The sequence below is a fragment of the Protomyctophum parallelum genome (genome assembly GCF_964188405.1).
Source record: "Protomyctophum parallelum genome assembly, chromosome: 4".
NCBI classification, from domain to species: domain Eukaryota; kingdom Metazoa; phylum Chordata; class Actinopteri; order Myctophiformes; family Myctophidae; genus Protomyctophum; species Protomyctophum parallelum.
In genome coordinates, this window is record NC_139700.1 from 24,345,327 (window position 1) to 24,362,551 (window position 17,225).

The following is a 17,225-nucleotide window of genomic DNA, read 5'->3' on the forward strand; positions in this document are numbered from 1 at the left end:
CTACCTTTAGAATCACTTAAGCCCTAAAATAAAATACCCAATCTACAAGCTCCCAACATGTTGCATCGTGGCGTGCTGTGAGCTTGTAGATCGGCTATTTTTTAAAGCTATTGAAAATCTGCACCTACAACATGCCTAAAATAGGGTGAAGGTTAATGAGGTTAACACTAAGCAAGCTTTATTCCACAGGATAGATTCTCACTGTCAGTGCAAATCAGTATTACAGTTTCTGTACATCGATTCTGTCAGCACCAAATAGCTTGCATTAAACGGGAAGACATCCATTAAGTTGTCTGTACCGGGCAGTAATGGGGGGCTAGAGTGGAAAACAGCAGAGAGATTGCAGGATGTTCCTAGACCCCCCCCTCCCCGCACCCATACACACACAGCTTCCAGGTACCAAGATTTCCGTATGCTAGCAATCCTGAGCTGCAGTGCTGACAACCTGAGTAATGACAAAGTCCATCTCACAATCACTGTCAGCATAGTAGCCACAGGCCATGTATCTCGATGACGGTGCTCTCGGAATGGACTCAGGACCAGTATCAAAACGATGCCCAATATGTGGCACTGAAATGATTCCGCTTTAATTATGTGCCAACCAAGCAATGATGTCTTAGCTCACAAGGCATTGAGCTTGTGAGCAATTCGGTCTTAATTTTCTTTATATTTTTATTTTGTATTAGTTTAAATTATTATTACTGTTGACAGGTATACTCGCCCTGATTAATCAATTTTGCGCAATGCGCGGGGAGCTCTTGGCGAGCAGGCTCGTCTTAAGGCGTTTGATATCGCCTCGCGATATAATATTGCCTCGCTGCGTTTCATTTTTTTAACCGCCCCGGTTGCTGTGCACCGTTTTCACAGCCCTGCCCGCACTGTTTTTGTTTCAACAAAGCCATTAGCTTCTGTTTTAGACGCAGCCTTTGCAAGTTTGCACGCTCTTTTCTCAGAAACTACGCCGCTGTCCATGGTTTTAAACTATTCTTCGATGTTTCGATCATTTCTGATTATCCGGTGATCGCGATTGGAACATTGGTGTTTTCTAGAGCAAGGATTGGTCTTATTTTAGCTCGGTAGCATTAACGCTAATACTTTAGCATCCGAGATGGAAGGCAACAGCGGACGCGAGTCATAGTGGAATAGCCTGAAATCACTGGCACCCAAGCGCCATACCACTTTCATCCAGCAGGCGGCACTCATTGTGTTAAAGGGGTTTATTTTGTCATTTCTTTAAAATATTTTAAATTATTTCATTCCAAAACGTACTAAGATCATGTGTCCATTCATCCCCCCCACCCGACCCACAACACATACAAGCTGCAAGTGTGCTGTTTAGACAGAAAGATCATTGCCGATCGGCACAGGGTCTGTTTATTAATCATCACGGTCATCAACAATTGGAAGGGTAAACACTGTGGAGTGGTGCAGCTGTTTACCCACAAGCATTTTGTATCGATTAAATGACAGATGAGGAGATTAGAGAACAATTTGGAGGCAAGACTACTGCCATTCACAAGGTGCCCAAAAGTTATTTTCTTTTTGGGGGGGTGCTAGCCCCTCCTATAAAACAGCTATAGTGTAGATTCTGTTTGAACACAAACATTAAATGCTATTGACAATGAATGGAGACTTTACGCCACATACTGTATGACGTAAATCCGGCGCTTATCCTTCAAGCTCTGCCAATAAGGGACCACTATTATTGGTGACGTAACTAATGTATGTTTGAAAGGATTTAGAACAGCATTTGTATTAGACATTACTAAGCTCTCTGCTGTCTGGGTACCTCTGCTCCTCCCATATAAGCAACTTTTAACTGTTTTGTCCAACGTTAGAACTGAGAGATGAAGATCATGTTAGCTACTGTATATTAATTAATTCATAAATCATGTTAATGTATTGATATTCATTTTTGTTTTATTGGATGATGTATGATGATAAGAGCGCCCCTCACTTCACATGGGTGTGATTTGTACGTTTCTAGTGTTTATGTGTGTACAGTACACGTTAGGGCTGGGGCGGTATGGGATTTTAATTACCGCGGTTATTGCCGGCCCCCATACCGCTGTGTCCGTCCAGCTGATGGTCGTTAATGACAAAGCAATGCTGTTTATGCACTGTCAAATAGGTCTAGGCCTACATCTATTCTAAGGTAGCATATACCTGTTTAGACATATTATCCTGCTCATTACTGTGCGGAAATATACATAAATCTTCGTGTTTGAGCACAAAAAGCATTTTGAGAACCCACAAATTTCCGCGCTTCGCTAGCACACTGTGCGGCCCCCCCACACACAATCATTCTACAGTTGTGGCCCCAGGCCTAATCTAATTGAATACCCCTGCCATAAAACATTACACTTGTTTACAAGAGGGTCCACCATTTTCAATTCATCACATCATTTTGTACACTATGCACTTCTATAAAGCCAAAAACAGGAAATCATCATAAAGGAGGTAAAAAGGGGGAAAAACGTATACAGTGAGGGGGGAAAGGGGTGGGTGGAGTCAAGGGATTTACATGTCTTAATGACAGTTGGTAGGGCGTTCCACATTTTTGTGGCATAGGAGTGAAATGAATTTAGGTGGACCCTCTTGTAAACAAGTGTCCACTCGCAGTTAACAGTCTTTGTAGTGAGTTGTGCTTGAAATGTAGTGTAATTTTGCAAACTGTTAATAAATATTTAAATCAATCAATCAATCCTTGTTTGTGCCGAATCTGGGTTGCACATGGTTTTTTGAACTCCCTCTGGTGTTGTGTTGCTGGCATGATTAGACTGACTGAGCGTCACTGTTTATTATGATACACTTTTCATTTCATTAAAAAATTAAATCATAAAAAATTAAATAAAAAATAACCGCGGTAATGAACCCGATACCGCGGTATGCGTTACATACCGGCGGTATGGCGGTATTGCGGTTATTGCACCCAGCCCTAGTACACGTATGAGTGTGTGAGTGTGTTAGATGAATAAAGGATTATAAGCTAAACCAATGGTAATTTAGTTGCCCGACTAAATTACAAGCAGAATCACCTCAATTATGTGGCTTGTGCTTGGGAAGGGGTTTAAAGGCTAGAAAATTATCAGTGAGAAAAACGTTCATCCTGTGAATGTTAGTCCACCCCAGAGGGTTCTATTCTTACTTGGTTGTGGGTAGCAAGTTGCTGATATGCATACAAAGCAGCATTGCCTTTCCTGACTTGACATGGAAGCTGGTATCGTTTTCATTTCTACAATGCCAGCTAGAATCAAGGTACTACATCAGAACATGCTGCAGGCTAGAACAGAAAGGGACTGTGAGATTAGATTATAGGCAGTGGGAGGACAAGGCGAGTAAATACAAGAGAAAAGAGGAACAAGCAGCAAACAAAAGATAAATAAAAATAAACTATGTTTCAGACCAAAGAAAATAGATTTTGTTTCGTTAAGTTCAACTTTTGAGTTTTCTGATGTCATATTGGGTAATGTTTTGACTCCATTTGAAACACTCAAAATCCCACGGTTTACTTTAGCTGCTGGCTGATGTAACAGTTGTAGAATTGATTTACCATTGCAGTGGACCACATAACACCCGGATGTTTTCTCTCCTCATCCATTTTACAATTTACAATTTACAATTTACAATTTAGGCATTTAGCAGACGCTCTTAATCCAGAGCGACTTACATTTAAGCAAGAACAAAAGCATGGGAATACATCACATAAAAGCATTTATCATGAAACATGCGTAAGCTAAGAAGGTAACAGTGGAATATCTATATGATGAAACTATACATACACTATACATAATAAACTATACATATTCACTACTATGCTATACATATGTACTATGGCGTGCTATGACTATATACAATACAATTATAGTGCTGTCTACATAACATGCTATAAGTCTGTGTCAAATGCTATCTAAGCCAACAGAAATGCTATCTAAGGGGTTAGGGTAAGTGCTATGGGCCATGATGGAGTCTGAAAAGGTGGGTTTTCAGGCTACGGCGGAAGATTGGGAGTGATGCTGCAGTTCTGACTGCAATGGGAAGTGCATTCCACAGTTTTGGAGCCAGACGGGAGAAGAGTTTGGGACGTGTGCTGTGAATTCTTGCTGCATTAGGTCCAGGGCATATACATAAATCATACCACCCACAGTCACTTTATGCTATGCTTTAGCTATTGAAAAATAGCTGATCTACAAGCTCATAGCACGAGCTTTTAGGTCTGAACCACTGACATAGAAACATAGCTTTTTCAGAAAACTGTCAGGATGTAGAAGACATTTTTAGAATCTGATTTCAGGTCAAAATGGATTAACAATTCTTAGTAAAAAAAAAAAGAAAAAAAGGTCCTGGACAACAAATATAACATGGTATTTTAAGGATGCACCGAAAGGGAAATTCTTGGCCGAAACCGAATACCGAATATAGGAAACAGTTGGCCGCAAACCAAATACCGAATATCCGAATATGATTAATATTATATATATATTTTTCCTACCATTGTTGTCATGGCCGTACCTTAAAGCTACCTGATTTATGGCAAAAGAAATGGTTATGGCAAAAGTTTACTTAAATAATAATCACTATTATGGGTCCATAAAACATGTATTCAGCTCTTTTGAATGCATTAATTGCATACACTATTCAGTGATATAATTTCTGCCTATTCGGGCCAAAACCGATTAGGCCGAAAATGCATTTTTAGCCATTTTCTGACAAATATTTTCTGCGGACGAATCATAGGCGGAGCTTGAACTTGACGCCTGGGGGTGCGACTGCTTGGCCAACGACACCCGCAATTTTTTTTACCTTTATTTTATTATTTTAGCGTTTTTACAATGCCCTAACCCCTAAAAATGAGTTATTTAGCTAGTACAGCAGCTCACACACACATGCACTACAGCCATACAGCGAGTCATCATATCATGATAAGAGAGATGATTACAAACTACAGTCAGAAGCCAGAAGTTAAGTTTAAAAAACAAAAAAAACAAACATTTTTTTCCCTTTTTGCCAGGGGTGCAGTGCACCCCCTGAACCCCTTCAAGCTCCGCCCATGGGACGAATATTCGGTTTTTGTATATATTATTTGTGGACCGAGTTGCCAAGAATAATGCAAACATGAATGAATAATCAGGAGAATGCATGAACCCCATATATGAAGGACATGCTTAAAAATGTAGAAACAGCACTATTTTGGAAGCCTCTTGCTAGTGGTGATAGCTAGTAGATCTAACCCTTTCTGTCCCGTTACATAAACAGGCTGAGGATCATATTTGCAAGAAAGACTAGGCTAATTCTCTTACACACATACGCACCACTGACAGTATGACAGTAATTCCCTGCATGTCCTTATACCCATCGCTCCCACACCGTTTTCCCCCTGTGCCTGTCCAACCACCATACATCTCTAAGTGCCCACTCCAGCAATAACTAACAAGAGAACAGAATAACCATCAGCATTCAATTAGGGTCATAATGAACTTGGCCCACCATGGATCCATTTCTCAGCTGGAAAAGCAATCTGCACATTACTGCAGTGTGCAGTCCCTCTGCCCCTGCATGGGTTCACCAGGGAAAACACATTCCAGCCTGTTTGCCCGACTGCCTGTGGTTACTAGTCTAGCAGGTGACAAATGGGCCAGTGGGCTCTTTTAATTTGCGGACTATAAGCAATAAGAGTCTCCTCCTGTATGTTCAAATGAGGGGAGAGGGACAGAGTGAAGTGTTGCAGAGTCTGGTTACAGGTGAAAGTGGGCCACCACCATCCTAAGAATGTACGTGTGCATGAACGTACATACTATATGTACACGTGTGCTGTAGTGAATGAGTGAATGCATGTTTGGAAACACAACCTTGGCCCAGGCACAGTGTACCCAGCTGGAATGGAGGAGTAACTGGCTCCCAGCCAGAGGACAAACATAGTTACACTTAAGCCCCTTCAGCCAACTCTGGTGGTTCTTAATACCTGTATCAAATGATCACATTTCACAGCTGACACCATGAAAGGAAAGTAACATTTCTCAAACTTTCCCATAATGTATTATCCCAATCATTCAAGCGACTCTTTGCTTACATTTGGAATGGGTTTGTGGATAGTGGCACTTGTTTCAATATTCTGTCTGTGATGAAAAATGGAACAAAACTGCACCTAGGGCTGCAAATCCTGCCCACACCAACATATTTCTCGACCCCAAAATGTGGCAGCTTAATAACCATGTAAATCCACCCACACGTATACCGTTTTTACCGTAACCTTTTCGACCCAAAAAGCAAATCCCTTCGGGGGCAGCCGACTGAGCGTCAGCACCAATTTTAATACAAATCCAACCATCCGTTCTGAAGTCCATGGAAAAGTGAAAAACCTCACCCCCAGTATAGTTATTTTCTAGCACATTAACTATCAAGTATATTATCATGCACAGCATACATCTGCCGCTATGCCTCACGTGCCTTTATAGCTCATCTTACACTACATATATGTGTAAATGTGTAGATGTTTTTTATTTCTTGTTTGATCACCTTTCGCACTAGTCTTGCCCCCACCCCATCTTCTTCCATTTTTTATGGAAATAACGATACAATAGGAACTATGCACGATCACCAATTTCGAGTTTCTAGACCAGTGGTTCCCAAAGTAGGGTCCGGGGAGCTAAATGAAAGTTTGGAACCAAATGGATGGACCCTTATGGGACTGTAACTCAGAGGGTACAAATGGACCCCAACGGGTCCATTTGGGGGTCCTTGACATGAATACGTTTGGGAACCACTGTTCTAGACAGCAGTATGTGGTGCGGGGGTTCTCACCGGTGGTCGGGGGGCTGGCCTGGCCTCCAGGACCGCCCTGGCAGGGCCGGCCAGCAGCGCCGCCTCGTTATTCTCCACCTGGTCCAGCAGGTCCAGCTGATGCGTGATGGAGGCCATCTCCTCTTCCAGCCGCTCTGTGTGGACGTTGATCTCTGCGATCTTCTCCGCGGCGTGGGCCGTCAGGAAGGCCTCCTTGAGGTCCACCAGGTGGAGGGTCCTCTTCTCCTCCAGACGGGCCAGTCTGCGGAGCTCGTCAAACTGGCTGTTCACGTAGGCCTCCAACTCATCTGTAGACATCTGAAAGCAGGACAATGCAGTAGAAGGACAAAGGAGTAGAAGAGAGAGAGAGAGAGAGAGAGTGGGGAAGCAAGTAATATGGATGAGCAAAAATCTAAAGGCACATTGGGCTGTCTTCTCATTGATTGATTGATTGAATACTTTGTCAGAAATGTAAACAACACGTGGACGTGGTACAGTCAGACATTAAGGCTAAAAGGGTCAAATGAACATCAGTGTAGACTGTGTAGTTATGAATCATTGAGATATAATCCATGGATATTAATATGAGGCTGTAGAAATACTGATGAGATGACACTAAAGAAAGCAAAGCGGATATGAAGGGAAAATCCGAAGATGATAGAGAACAGGATGGCTCACACCTCACACACGCACATAAACACCCTCTTCTGGCAACATTATGCTCGAATTGCACCTTTCTAAATGAAATTGTTGTATATACTGTATGGAACATAGCCTCGAACTGCACCTTTCTAAACAAACTTATGCTGTATGGAACGTAAGCTTTACATAACTTTGCTACTACAGGGAAAACATGCACATATGTTATGTTCTCTTTTTTGCTCTTTCTTGCACTATCCTTTTGTTTGCTGTGCTTGCTGTGTGTGATTTTTGATGTCATGTTATCTATTGTCTGAAGGAACCCAAACAAAAATAAGTTTTACTCGATTGTTACATCTTGTGTACAGTTACATAAAAGTACAACCTTGAACCTTGAACTCATGGTGAAAAAACCATATTTGCACAACCACCAGCGAATTTGTTGGCATGCTCCTCTGGACACGGAGGACACGATCGTGCGCATCATCGTCAGATAGACCTCAGTGGCGTCTTCCGCTACAACAAGCCATCTGTTTAGCTTTCAACGCAATATTGAACTGGTTCCAGAGATTCCCTCGCAATCCATTTCCCTGCTCTCCGATGAGGCTCCGTTGTTCGCTACGACTCATTACTGAACAGATCTTCTCCAATACCCCCACGGAGACGTCCGTCGCGGCACCCCCCCCCCCCCCTTCCCCCGACACAGATGTCACCATGACAACAATCCAAAGTTCGCATCGCAACCAATCTATCTCAGTTGTTCCATCAGGCCCCCCCCCCACCCCCAAGGTAAACTTCAATTCACTTCCACTCTATTTATTACCTCTTGTTTCCATCTCACTCTCCTTCCCTCCCTCCCTACCTCCAGTGAAGCAAAGAATCATCAGCCTGTGCTGTGTTTGGCAGAGCCAGCACCCTCAGGTGCTTAAGTCTTGTCATGTATTCCACAATTTTGCATAAGCAATCAGGTCCTCCACATCGCCCACTAAACCAACCGAGAGCAGTAAAAAAGAAAAGAAATGTAGTTCCTTTTGTAATACGAAAAAGACATGCATTTGGAATCAGAGAGTTGAAGGTTAATGGAAAGTGAAGAATCTTTGTGTCCCAGTAACCTTTTGCTCCATCTGAATCAATGGCATCATTGGCATGAATTCCCCATATTGCATCTTGTCACAGTGTTACAAGTTTTTTCACTAAAGGAGGGTTTAGAAAGTCGTTTTTGCAATTAACAAAACAAATGATCATAGATCATTAGATTAGACTGCAAAGCTCGACTAATGGAATCTTCTGGGAAACTTATCTATTTTTGAATGCTCAGGCTCAGGACTCTATAATAGTAGTATAATAATTAGCAGTACTTTACTGTAATGTAATGACATTTTATAAGCCAGGTGACCATGGTTCAAGGTGCAGTTGGCATGTACTACTCTGAATGAATTAGTTCATCCTAATATAAAGGAACCAATGATATGTTTATACAGTGTTACGCTATATACATGCAACAGTGGCACCCTTCTAGGAGTGTCAAGATTACAAATTTAAGTTGGAAATGAATTGTCTCACAAATAATTGCGATTAACGAATTTGTTTTTGGCATTTAACCCATTATGGGCGGGAACCCCTTTTGGTGTTTTAAGCGTAATGTTAAACTTTAGCTATTGAAAAATAGCCGCGCTACGAGCTTGTAGGTTTGAGTTTAAAAACATTCGCTCTGAAAGAGTATATATTGAAAGAATTGCGCCACATTTTCACGATTTTTCAAAAATAGCAGCCGCGCTACGAGCTGGTCTGCTATTTTTAAAAAATCGTGAAAATGTGGCGCAATTCTTTCAATATATATTCTTTCAGATTTGAATAATGAATATACGTATATTCTTTCAGAGCGAATGTTTTTAACTCAAATCTTTGCTTCTGGGGTGTCCCTGGAACAACATATTTTCAGATGGGGGTCGGCGGCCAATTACATATCATTTTTGGGGTCCTTGACCTTGACATGAAATATTGAGAACCACTGATATAAAAACATAGGTATTTCAGAAAGCTCTCAGGATTTAGAAGACATTTTTTTAAATTTCGACGTCAGGCCAAAATGGGTTAACATTGAAACTTTGATATGTATCTAAATGAAATTTCAGAAGGCTTCGTTATAAAAAGTTTTATTACTATTATACTGCCATCGTGATGCATTGTAAGCTTGTTTTATGAAATGTTGAGGATTGAGGATTATGCAAAAATAATTGCGATAATCTCAAATAATGATGTATAATAATTGTGACAGGCCTACACCCTGCTGAAACATGATCACCGCTGCATAAAGACAATAGAAGATGGCTCCATCTTATGTCTTTATATTGTATATACGTTATATTTTACGTACAGAGGAGATGGGACTGGGAGTCCGACCCATTGAAAGAGTTATTACACTCTTGGATCTCGCCGCGACCTTTCACGTTAGGCCTACTTAAGTATTCTTGTTCTCCTTATCTCCGAGCACACAGCAACAAATTAAAAATTAACGTACAGTATGTGGCAAAATGTATATTCTATGTTGTAATCGTCTCTCAATAGTTCAGGCGCTTCATAGTCAGGTCAATGAACTTTGCGTTTACCATCCGTTTATCATCTCAGTATATTGTACAAGCACCAATGAGGTAAACCACCGCTGATCAAGATTAGGCCTATCATTTGCCGAAGAGGGAGAAAAAAAAGATGGGGAAAAGTCCTGCGATTTCACTCTATCACGCAATGGTATTGGCGCAATGCCAATTAAATTAAATTCATCAAACATAAACATCAATCAAATATTCACCACCGCTGCTACAACTTAATTCATTCCAAGTGTTTTGATGTGAAATGCAAGTGTGCCATATGCACTACAGTTGCGTCTAAAATGGTTGTTTGCTTAATTATTCAATAGACCCAGCAGAATATAAACCTAATTCGTCATGTAAACTGTATCTGGAGATATGTTGTGGGCTAGTCAGATCAAGGTATATAAATTAATCAGATGTATGGCTAAAAGGTTGATTATCTGCAGTGTACTGTAAACAGTGCGTATGAAGCCATGGCATGTCAGTGTAGGTGAACATTCAACTAAAATAGGTGAAGATTCTGTGAAAATAGCGGGAAAAACATGTAGTTAAAGACAAAGTGACTTGTGCATTAGAGCTATAACAGTTCCTCTTACCGTTGTTTCCTTCTCATCTAAAAACATACCCTGATTGTATATTATTTAGTAATAGTATTTATTTTGACGGATGAATGTTAAAGAAACATCTGAATTATTGTCATTAGTTGGTCAGTGCATGCAACTATTTTACAACACAATATAGTTCCCGGAAAAGGAATAGCCGGGCGTCACAAAGCAGTTAGTTGTCATGCATAGCGTTTATTGTTGCCCAAGACCAATTGCCAAGCAGGATTAGGAGCCAATGGTGCAACCCTTAGCCCCTCCTTTCTCTTGAGTATATTATCAGTCATCAATCTGGCCTTCTGACATGTTCTCTCACCACCTCTCCTATTCTCCCAGACCTCCAAGGAGCCACCTGCCCTTTCTCAGAGTCACCACGACCCCTCTGGTTGATGGGGGTCATGATCTCAGCCCAGCTTTCTGTAGTGTGAAGAGCAGCAGCAGCCCTCTCTGCCCTTGGACTCTTTGCCTGGAGACGCCGTTTCTCCTAGCATTTGCCCTGCTAGTGAGGACTAGGAGGGAGGCATTCATGCGTGCTAATCTTCATTTACACGCTTGCAAGCGGAGGCCTCCAATTGGGCCCGGTGCAGAGATAGGGACACAGTGTTTACAAGGGCAAAGAGATGGGGCGCAATGGAGCGATGAAAAGTACAGGCAAATGTATTCCACTATTAATTTGTTTTGCTAAGTCATAGCTTTTGAAAAAATGACTTTGTATTACTGTACAATGAAACCGGGACTCTGAAATCTACAGAAACAAGTCGAAAGAAAGTCGAAAAAACAGCATCATTTGAATTCAAAATGCATGTAATTTTTGAGGGGCGCTAGCCCCTCCTATATTCAGCTATTCGTGTAGATTTTCGTCTTACACAAACATAAAATTCCCATTGATAATGAATGGGAGTATTTACGTCATATGTGGACGATCAGCTATTTTCGTCCTACACAAAGATTAAATTCCCATTGATAATGAATGGAGAATTTACCTTCACACAGGTGTGATTTGATATATCATCATCATCATCATACTATAATTCAGTCAATGTCTGTCTGAATGTCTGTCAGAAACACTGCCGTATCTCCTCACCGCCTGCACCAATTGCTCCCACTTTTCACACAGGCATTGACCATGATAATATGGAGATCTTAACGAATTTTCCAATTTAACGAATTATAAATGAATAATGAATTTATTAGTGAATTAAAAATGCGACGGGTAAGGGCTAGTACTGTATAATTAACACTGCCAGGCCGAAGGCATGTTTTCGTCCATGTCTGCTGGTTGGTTTGTTCGGGGCTAATCTTGCAAATCACTGGACCAATCGGAGCCAAATCTCTTGTGCACACTGTCAGTAGGCAAATTAAGTACCTTTTCTTTTTTTAATATTTTAATAGGGCTGCAACAGTTAATTGAACTAATCAATTTAAGCGATTGTATAAAATTATCAATTTGGCCTTAAAAAAGTAAAGAAAAAGAAAAACATTGCCGGGCGGAGATACAGTATGAGCTCCTACACATTAACTAAAGTTCTAGTTCAATATTTTATTTTACTATGCCCATTTCACCATTTGTGTTATATAAGGCCTTTAATACATTAGCATAATGCATTGAACTGATTAGAATTCAGTATGTAACCTAAATTAAGAGTTATAGAAGCTGCTGGCTTTAGTGGCTTAAAAGTTCAACTAAGCAAATATGCTTTGAGTGAGTGAAATCCTTTCTCTATGAGAAAGGGAAACACAATGTCATGGGTGTTTGACTGAAAATAGAAACTTCTGAGACTAAAATATCCCATTGACATTTCACTTGACTACAATGATTCAAGCAATTCAAACAGAACCTCACAGTGTATCCTTTGAGACTGATTATAAACTAACTAGGTGGTGCTACCCATTAATCTTGAAAAGGAATGTGTAAAGCCTAAACTCTTGGGAGCAAACACATATCCCGAGTGAGACACAAGACACAGAGTCTTTCTTTAAATGAGACCACAATGCGGTTTTCAGTGGCGACGTTGCACTATACAGGCTGGGTACTTGTGATCATGTGGACTGGAGTGGTGACGTTCTACATTTCTAACCCTAGAACAACCCTAAACATCCTTTTTGTCAAACCATCACTAAACTTTGGTATATTTTACCCAATGTAAAATATTCCATAAACAAGCCCAACACACACACGCACGCAGGCTGGCTGAGGTACAGCAATACATGGCAACTTGAGGTACACTGCATGGGGGCGCCATCATAGGGGGGCAAATCGGTGTAAAATGTGGGTATTATTTAAAAAATACTTCTAAAAAAAAACGAATGGACTCTCTCTGTGGGTATTATTTTAAAAATACTTCTAAAAAAAAACGAATGGACTCTCTCTCTCACTCGCTGTAAGCCCTGCTAGGCACCGGCCACCGACTTTTTACGGGTACTAAGGTTTTAGTTCCGACATAGTGGAGTGGGAAGACTTTAAAGCATTGCGGACTGGCACTGCTGCTGCCCAACATGAACACTGTGTCTCGACATACTTAAGCAATAAGCCACGAGAGGTCTCAGGTTACCGGGTATTTTACACTGCCTGGGAGCGTACGAAGACCCGACGCGAAGCGGAGGGTCTTCTACCTCCCAGCCAGTGTAAAATACCCGGTAAGCTGGGGCCTCGAGTGGCTTATTGCTTTTCTAAAACGGTTACAAACATATAGCAATATTAAAACTATTAAATTCACAAAAGTATCTACGCTTTGTGCCACCAGAGCGAGCGACCCAGAGCCAAAACACTTCCTTGTTTTGCTCCGCAAGTAGCCTATGTGACGGGAGAATAGCGCTTGATGTATTTACGGGGCTGCCTGGAGCCACACATTCACAGTCATATGAGCCGGGCGGTGCTTAGACGCCCGCACGGCATGCGTTTGTAAAGCAATCAAGCGCTCCCCTTCCCCAGTTCAGCTACAAGGCTGCAGTTTGATACAAAGTGATTGAAGCAGTGGGTTATCGGTGAAATTTACACCGGTCACGTGACGGTAACCAGCCAATCAGAATGAAGTATTGGGACTACCCGTTTTAGAATGTCCCTTATTATCGTAAAGTCGGGTAGTGTACACTGTTTATTTTTGCACCGAGGAGCCATGTGTGTCTGACTGTCTGACTACGTCGCCTCAAAAAACAAAAGGGAAGCCATGTATGCTTCGCCGTACGGTGTGTCGCATGTTTAAAAAAATAGCTGATCTGCAAGCTCACAACGTGTCGCAACACGTTGTGAGCTAGTAGATCGGTTATTTATATACAAAATAATAAAAAATCTAAATATTGCTTTGATGATCATATTATCCTTAGGAAGTATTAAGTTGTTTTTATTAGAATATGCATTCCATAGGGCTGGACCACACATGGACCTAGATTTTAGCAAATTTAGATTTTTTTAATAATGGGATAAATCTACAACAAGAGCCATTCTATGGCTAAATCTAGAGTTGCAATACCCTCCATTGACTCCCCACTCATCCAATAAATATCGTTTTGCTATAAGTTATTCATCCCTCTTTTATCCATCCGGCGAGACGGGTCGCCGCATTTTAGGAGCACCAAGAAACTCCTCCAGGTGCTCCTCTGAGTACTAGACCAAAAAGGTTGTGTGCAGCCCTGCAAATAAAAGCCACACTGCACTATAAGCCGCAGGTGGCCATAGAGATAGATTTAGAAGGTCCCCTAGTGGCCGTTAGCTGTAAAAACCCAGACAGGATATTGAGTCCAGTGCCGCATTGAAATTGGCTCGGCAGTCTGCGGTTGGCTCTGCGTCCAGCAACTTTCACACTTCATAAGTTACTTTTGTTTATGACTGGAGGTGTTTCTGTTCTGTGATGCCATGCATGTACTGGCATGAGCTGCGATTGGTTGACTTTTGACGAGACAAGACATACGGTACACATACATACGTACGATACTGTACATACAAACCACGTTCCAGGCAGCTTGGCACCTTGGCCCTGCTGTAAAATCAATAAAAAATACACGGGAGAACTAAAAATAACGCAAGCTTTTAAACTTTCTGTGAAACGTTATCACTGCCCAAACAGTGCCTGGCCTGCTGCTTAGTTAGTGGCTCTGTTTTATGTGATGTTTTTAAAAAGAATGGTGAAAAGCATTAATGGAACATTAAGAGCAAATGGGTTTGAACTGCCTGCCCCTGGAAGTAGTGGACCTGTTCCAAAGGAACACTTTCATCCATTTGGCACCCTTTCTTGCATCTCTCACAATCAGATTCTCCAATTCAGCCCCTGACGCAAAAAAAGGAAACGGAGAAAGTTAATTAAAAGTATTCTCACAAAAGTAGCTACATTTGTGTGTCGCGTGTATGTGCGGGCGTGCGTGAGTGTGATCCGTCAGACTGCCATACCTCTAGTCTACTCTGTACCTGTCATGCAGCCAGCCAGCAGCCCCATAGGCATTGTGCCATAGCCGACATTGTGTGCAGCAGGACGTGAGTAAATTAAATATGAGTAAAAAAAAATGTTTATATCGTCAAAGTGGAAACCTTGTATGTCCAAAAAATAGCAGATATTCACAACACGCCACGATGCATGTAACACAATGTTTACACTATGATGAAGTAGCGCATTCATTTACGAGAAAACATACCAAGTTCAAATATGGAGATAAGGGGTTTCTGCCTGACATAACAATGACATGCAGACTCCCCCGCTGCCACCATGGTTGGAGGCTACTAAATACTTCACACAATGTTTAAAACTCTGAGGAGTATTCAAGTGTTGACAAGTCTTGCCTACTAGCTGAATGTCAGACATCTTTCCTGGACCCCCCCATGCGCTCCTCTCTGGTCTCCTATTAATATGTATAGTCTCAGTTCTATCCCCCTGCGGATAACAGGGATATGAGCTCAGAGAGATTAAAATCCTCACACCTGAGGCAAGTTAGGCAACGTGCATAATTAAGCACAGAAGTTTTTAATAAGTAAACAACAACTAGGGGTTAAACCTTCCCATCAGCTCACCCCTCATTGACATACATACGCTAAAACAGCTCTCAAAGTCACTCTTTTAGTACTGTACGTAAACAAACACAAACTAAGTTGATTCAGACAATATAGAGCATCACCAAAACTTTTTTCATAAAAATGTTAACTTCCTGTTGATTTGTCCATTTTATTAGGAAGAAAACCTGGACTGGATCTGTGGATCCGGATCCAGATCTTCAAATAGTAAAATCAACAGGAAGTTAACCACATGAGTTTTGGTGATGCTCTATATATAGTCTATATTGTCTGAATCAACTTAGTTTGTGTTTGTTTACGTACTAGAAGAGTGACTTTGAGAGCCGTTTAGCGTACAATGCAAGTCAATGAGGGGCATATTTTTTATTATCAATTTCTAATCACAGGAACTTTTTATTTAAATTTCTTGTCCACATTTGGAGTTACATCATGGCAAGGTAACTACACAACCCAAACCTAAAAAAAAGTGGTCTTACACTTTAAGATGCACACAGAGAGACACACAATGTACTAGGGTACACAACAAACCACACTGGAGTGCATGCACAATAAAAGCAACAAAAACAGACCTCCTCCTGCTTTTATTCCCTTGAAGCTTATCTAAAGTTCCAACTCACACACACACACACACACACACACACACACGTTTTTATATTCACACACACTCTTTCCATGCTAGAAGCGGTCACTCTAGTGGCCACCGCTCATGCATAATAAGAGCTGCTGACATTTGAGAGAGCAGAGAGGATACGCCGACAAATTCTCATAATGGGTTTTGACACAAAGCCCTGCGAGTGACTAGGTTAGTGGTTTTCTCCGAACACGCTACACCTCCCCGGTGTGGTGGCGTGAGACAAAAGGTCTAGGAAGGCTCGGGGGCAGCATTGATATTTCAGTATGATAGGGGCCGTAAGCTGGGGTGTGGCGGTGGCTGCCAATAATGGTATTACCTCTAGCCGATAGGTTCAAATTAACCTTCTACATTATGCCAAGCTGCCACAGGTCATGTCTCTGGAGCGGCACTCCCCTAATCCCGATGCTTCTCTGGTACACGCACGCATGGTTACACTACTAGAGTGGCAGAGCACAGCGGAGCGGGGCTGGTGCTGAGGGACGCTTGCATAAGAGCAGGTGCAGCCACCATAGCTGGTGCTGTGAATAGATGAGACCTAGCCACTTAGACATGTCATGACCCATGATGACCACAGCTCTTTGTTACATTCTATACACAGGACACAGTCACAGTGTGGTCAGTGGCACTACTGCCACTGCCTTTAATAGAACTAGGCTATATCCAATGTTTTTTACCTATATTGAAAACTGGGTTTGAATTGTTTTTGGGGGTGCTACCTACCAGGGACACTACCTTGAACGAGGCCCTATCAGTGTGGCTCAAGTGAGTTAAAAAGGCACAGTGTACCCCCAGTAGATGTATATAAAATCCTTTTTTCATCCATAGGCCCTCATTGCAGTTTGTATAAGTTTTGTATTCATAGTATTTGTATAACTAGAGCGGTGCCCATTGGAGCCTCCAGAGCGGTGCCCAAGGGCACTGGCCTACTATGGAGCTGGCCTGTTCTGACATCATTCTGACGTCTGCATAAACTCCATATT

The 17,225-nt window shown here is 41.7% G+C and overlaps 1 protein-coding gene across 2 annotated transcripts in view; it reads right to left on the minus strand.

The window, feature by feature from the left end:
- trim44 (tripartite motif containing 44) overlaps nt 1-17,225 on the minus strand; it is a 66,610-nt gene that overhangs the window by 37,406 nt on the left and 11,979 nt on the right. For both annotated transcript variants that reach the window (XM_083764209.1, XM_083764208.1), the window contains exon 4: nt 6,802-7,098. In XM_083764209.1, coding sequence (XP_083620335.1) covers nt 6,802-7,098 — 297 coding nt within the window. The remainder of the gene's footprint in view (nt 1-6,801; nt 7,099-17,225) is intronic.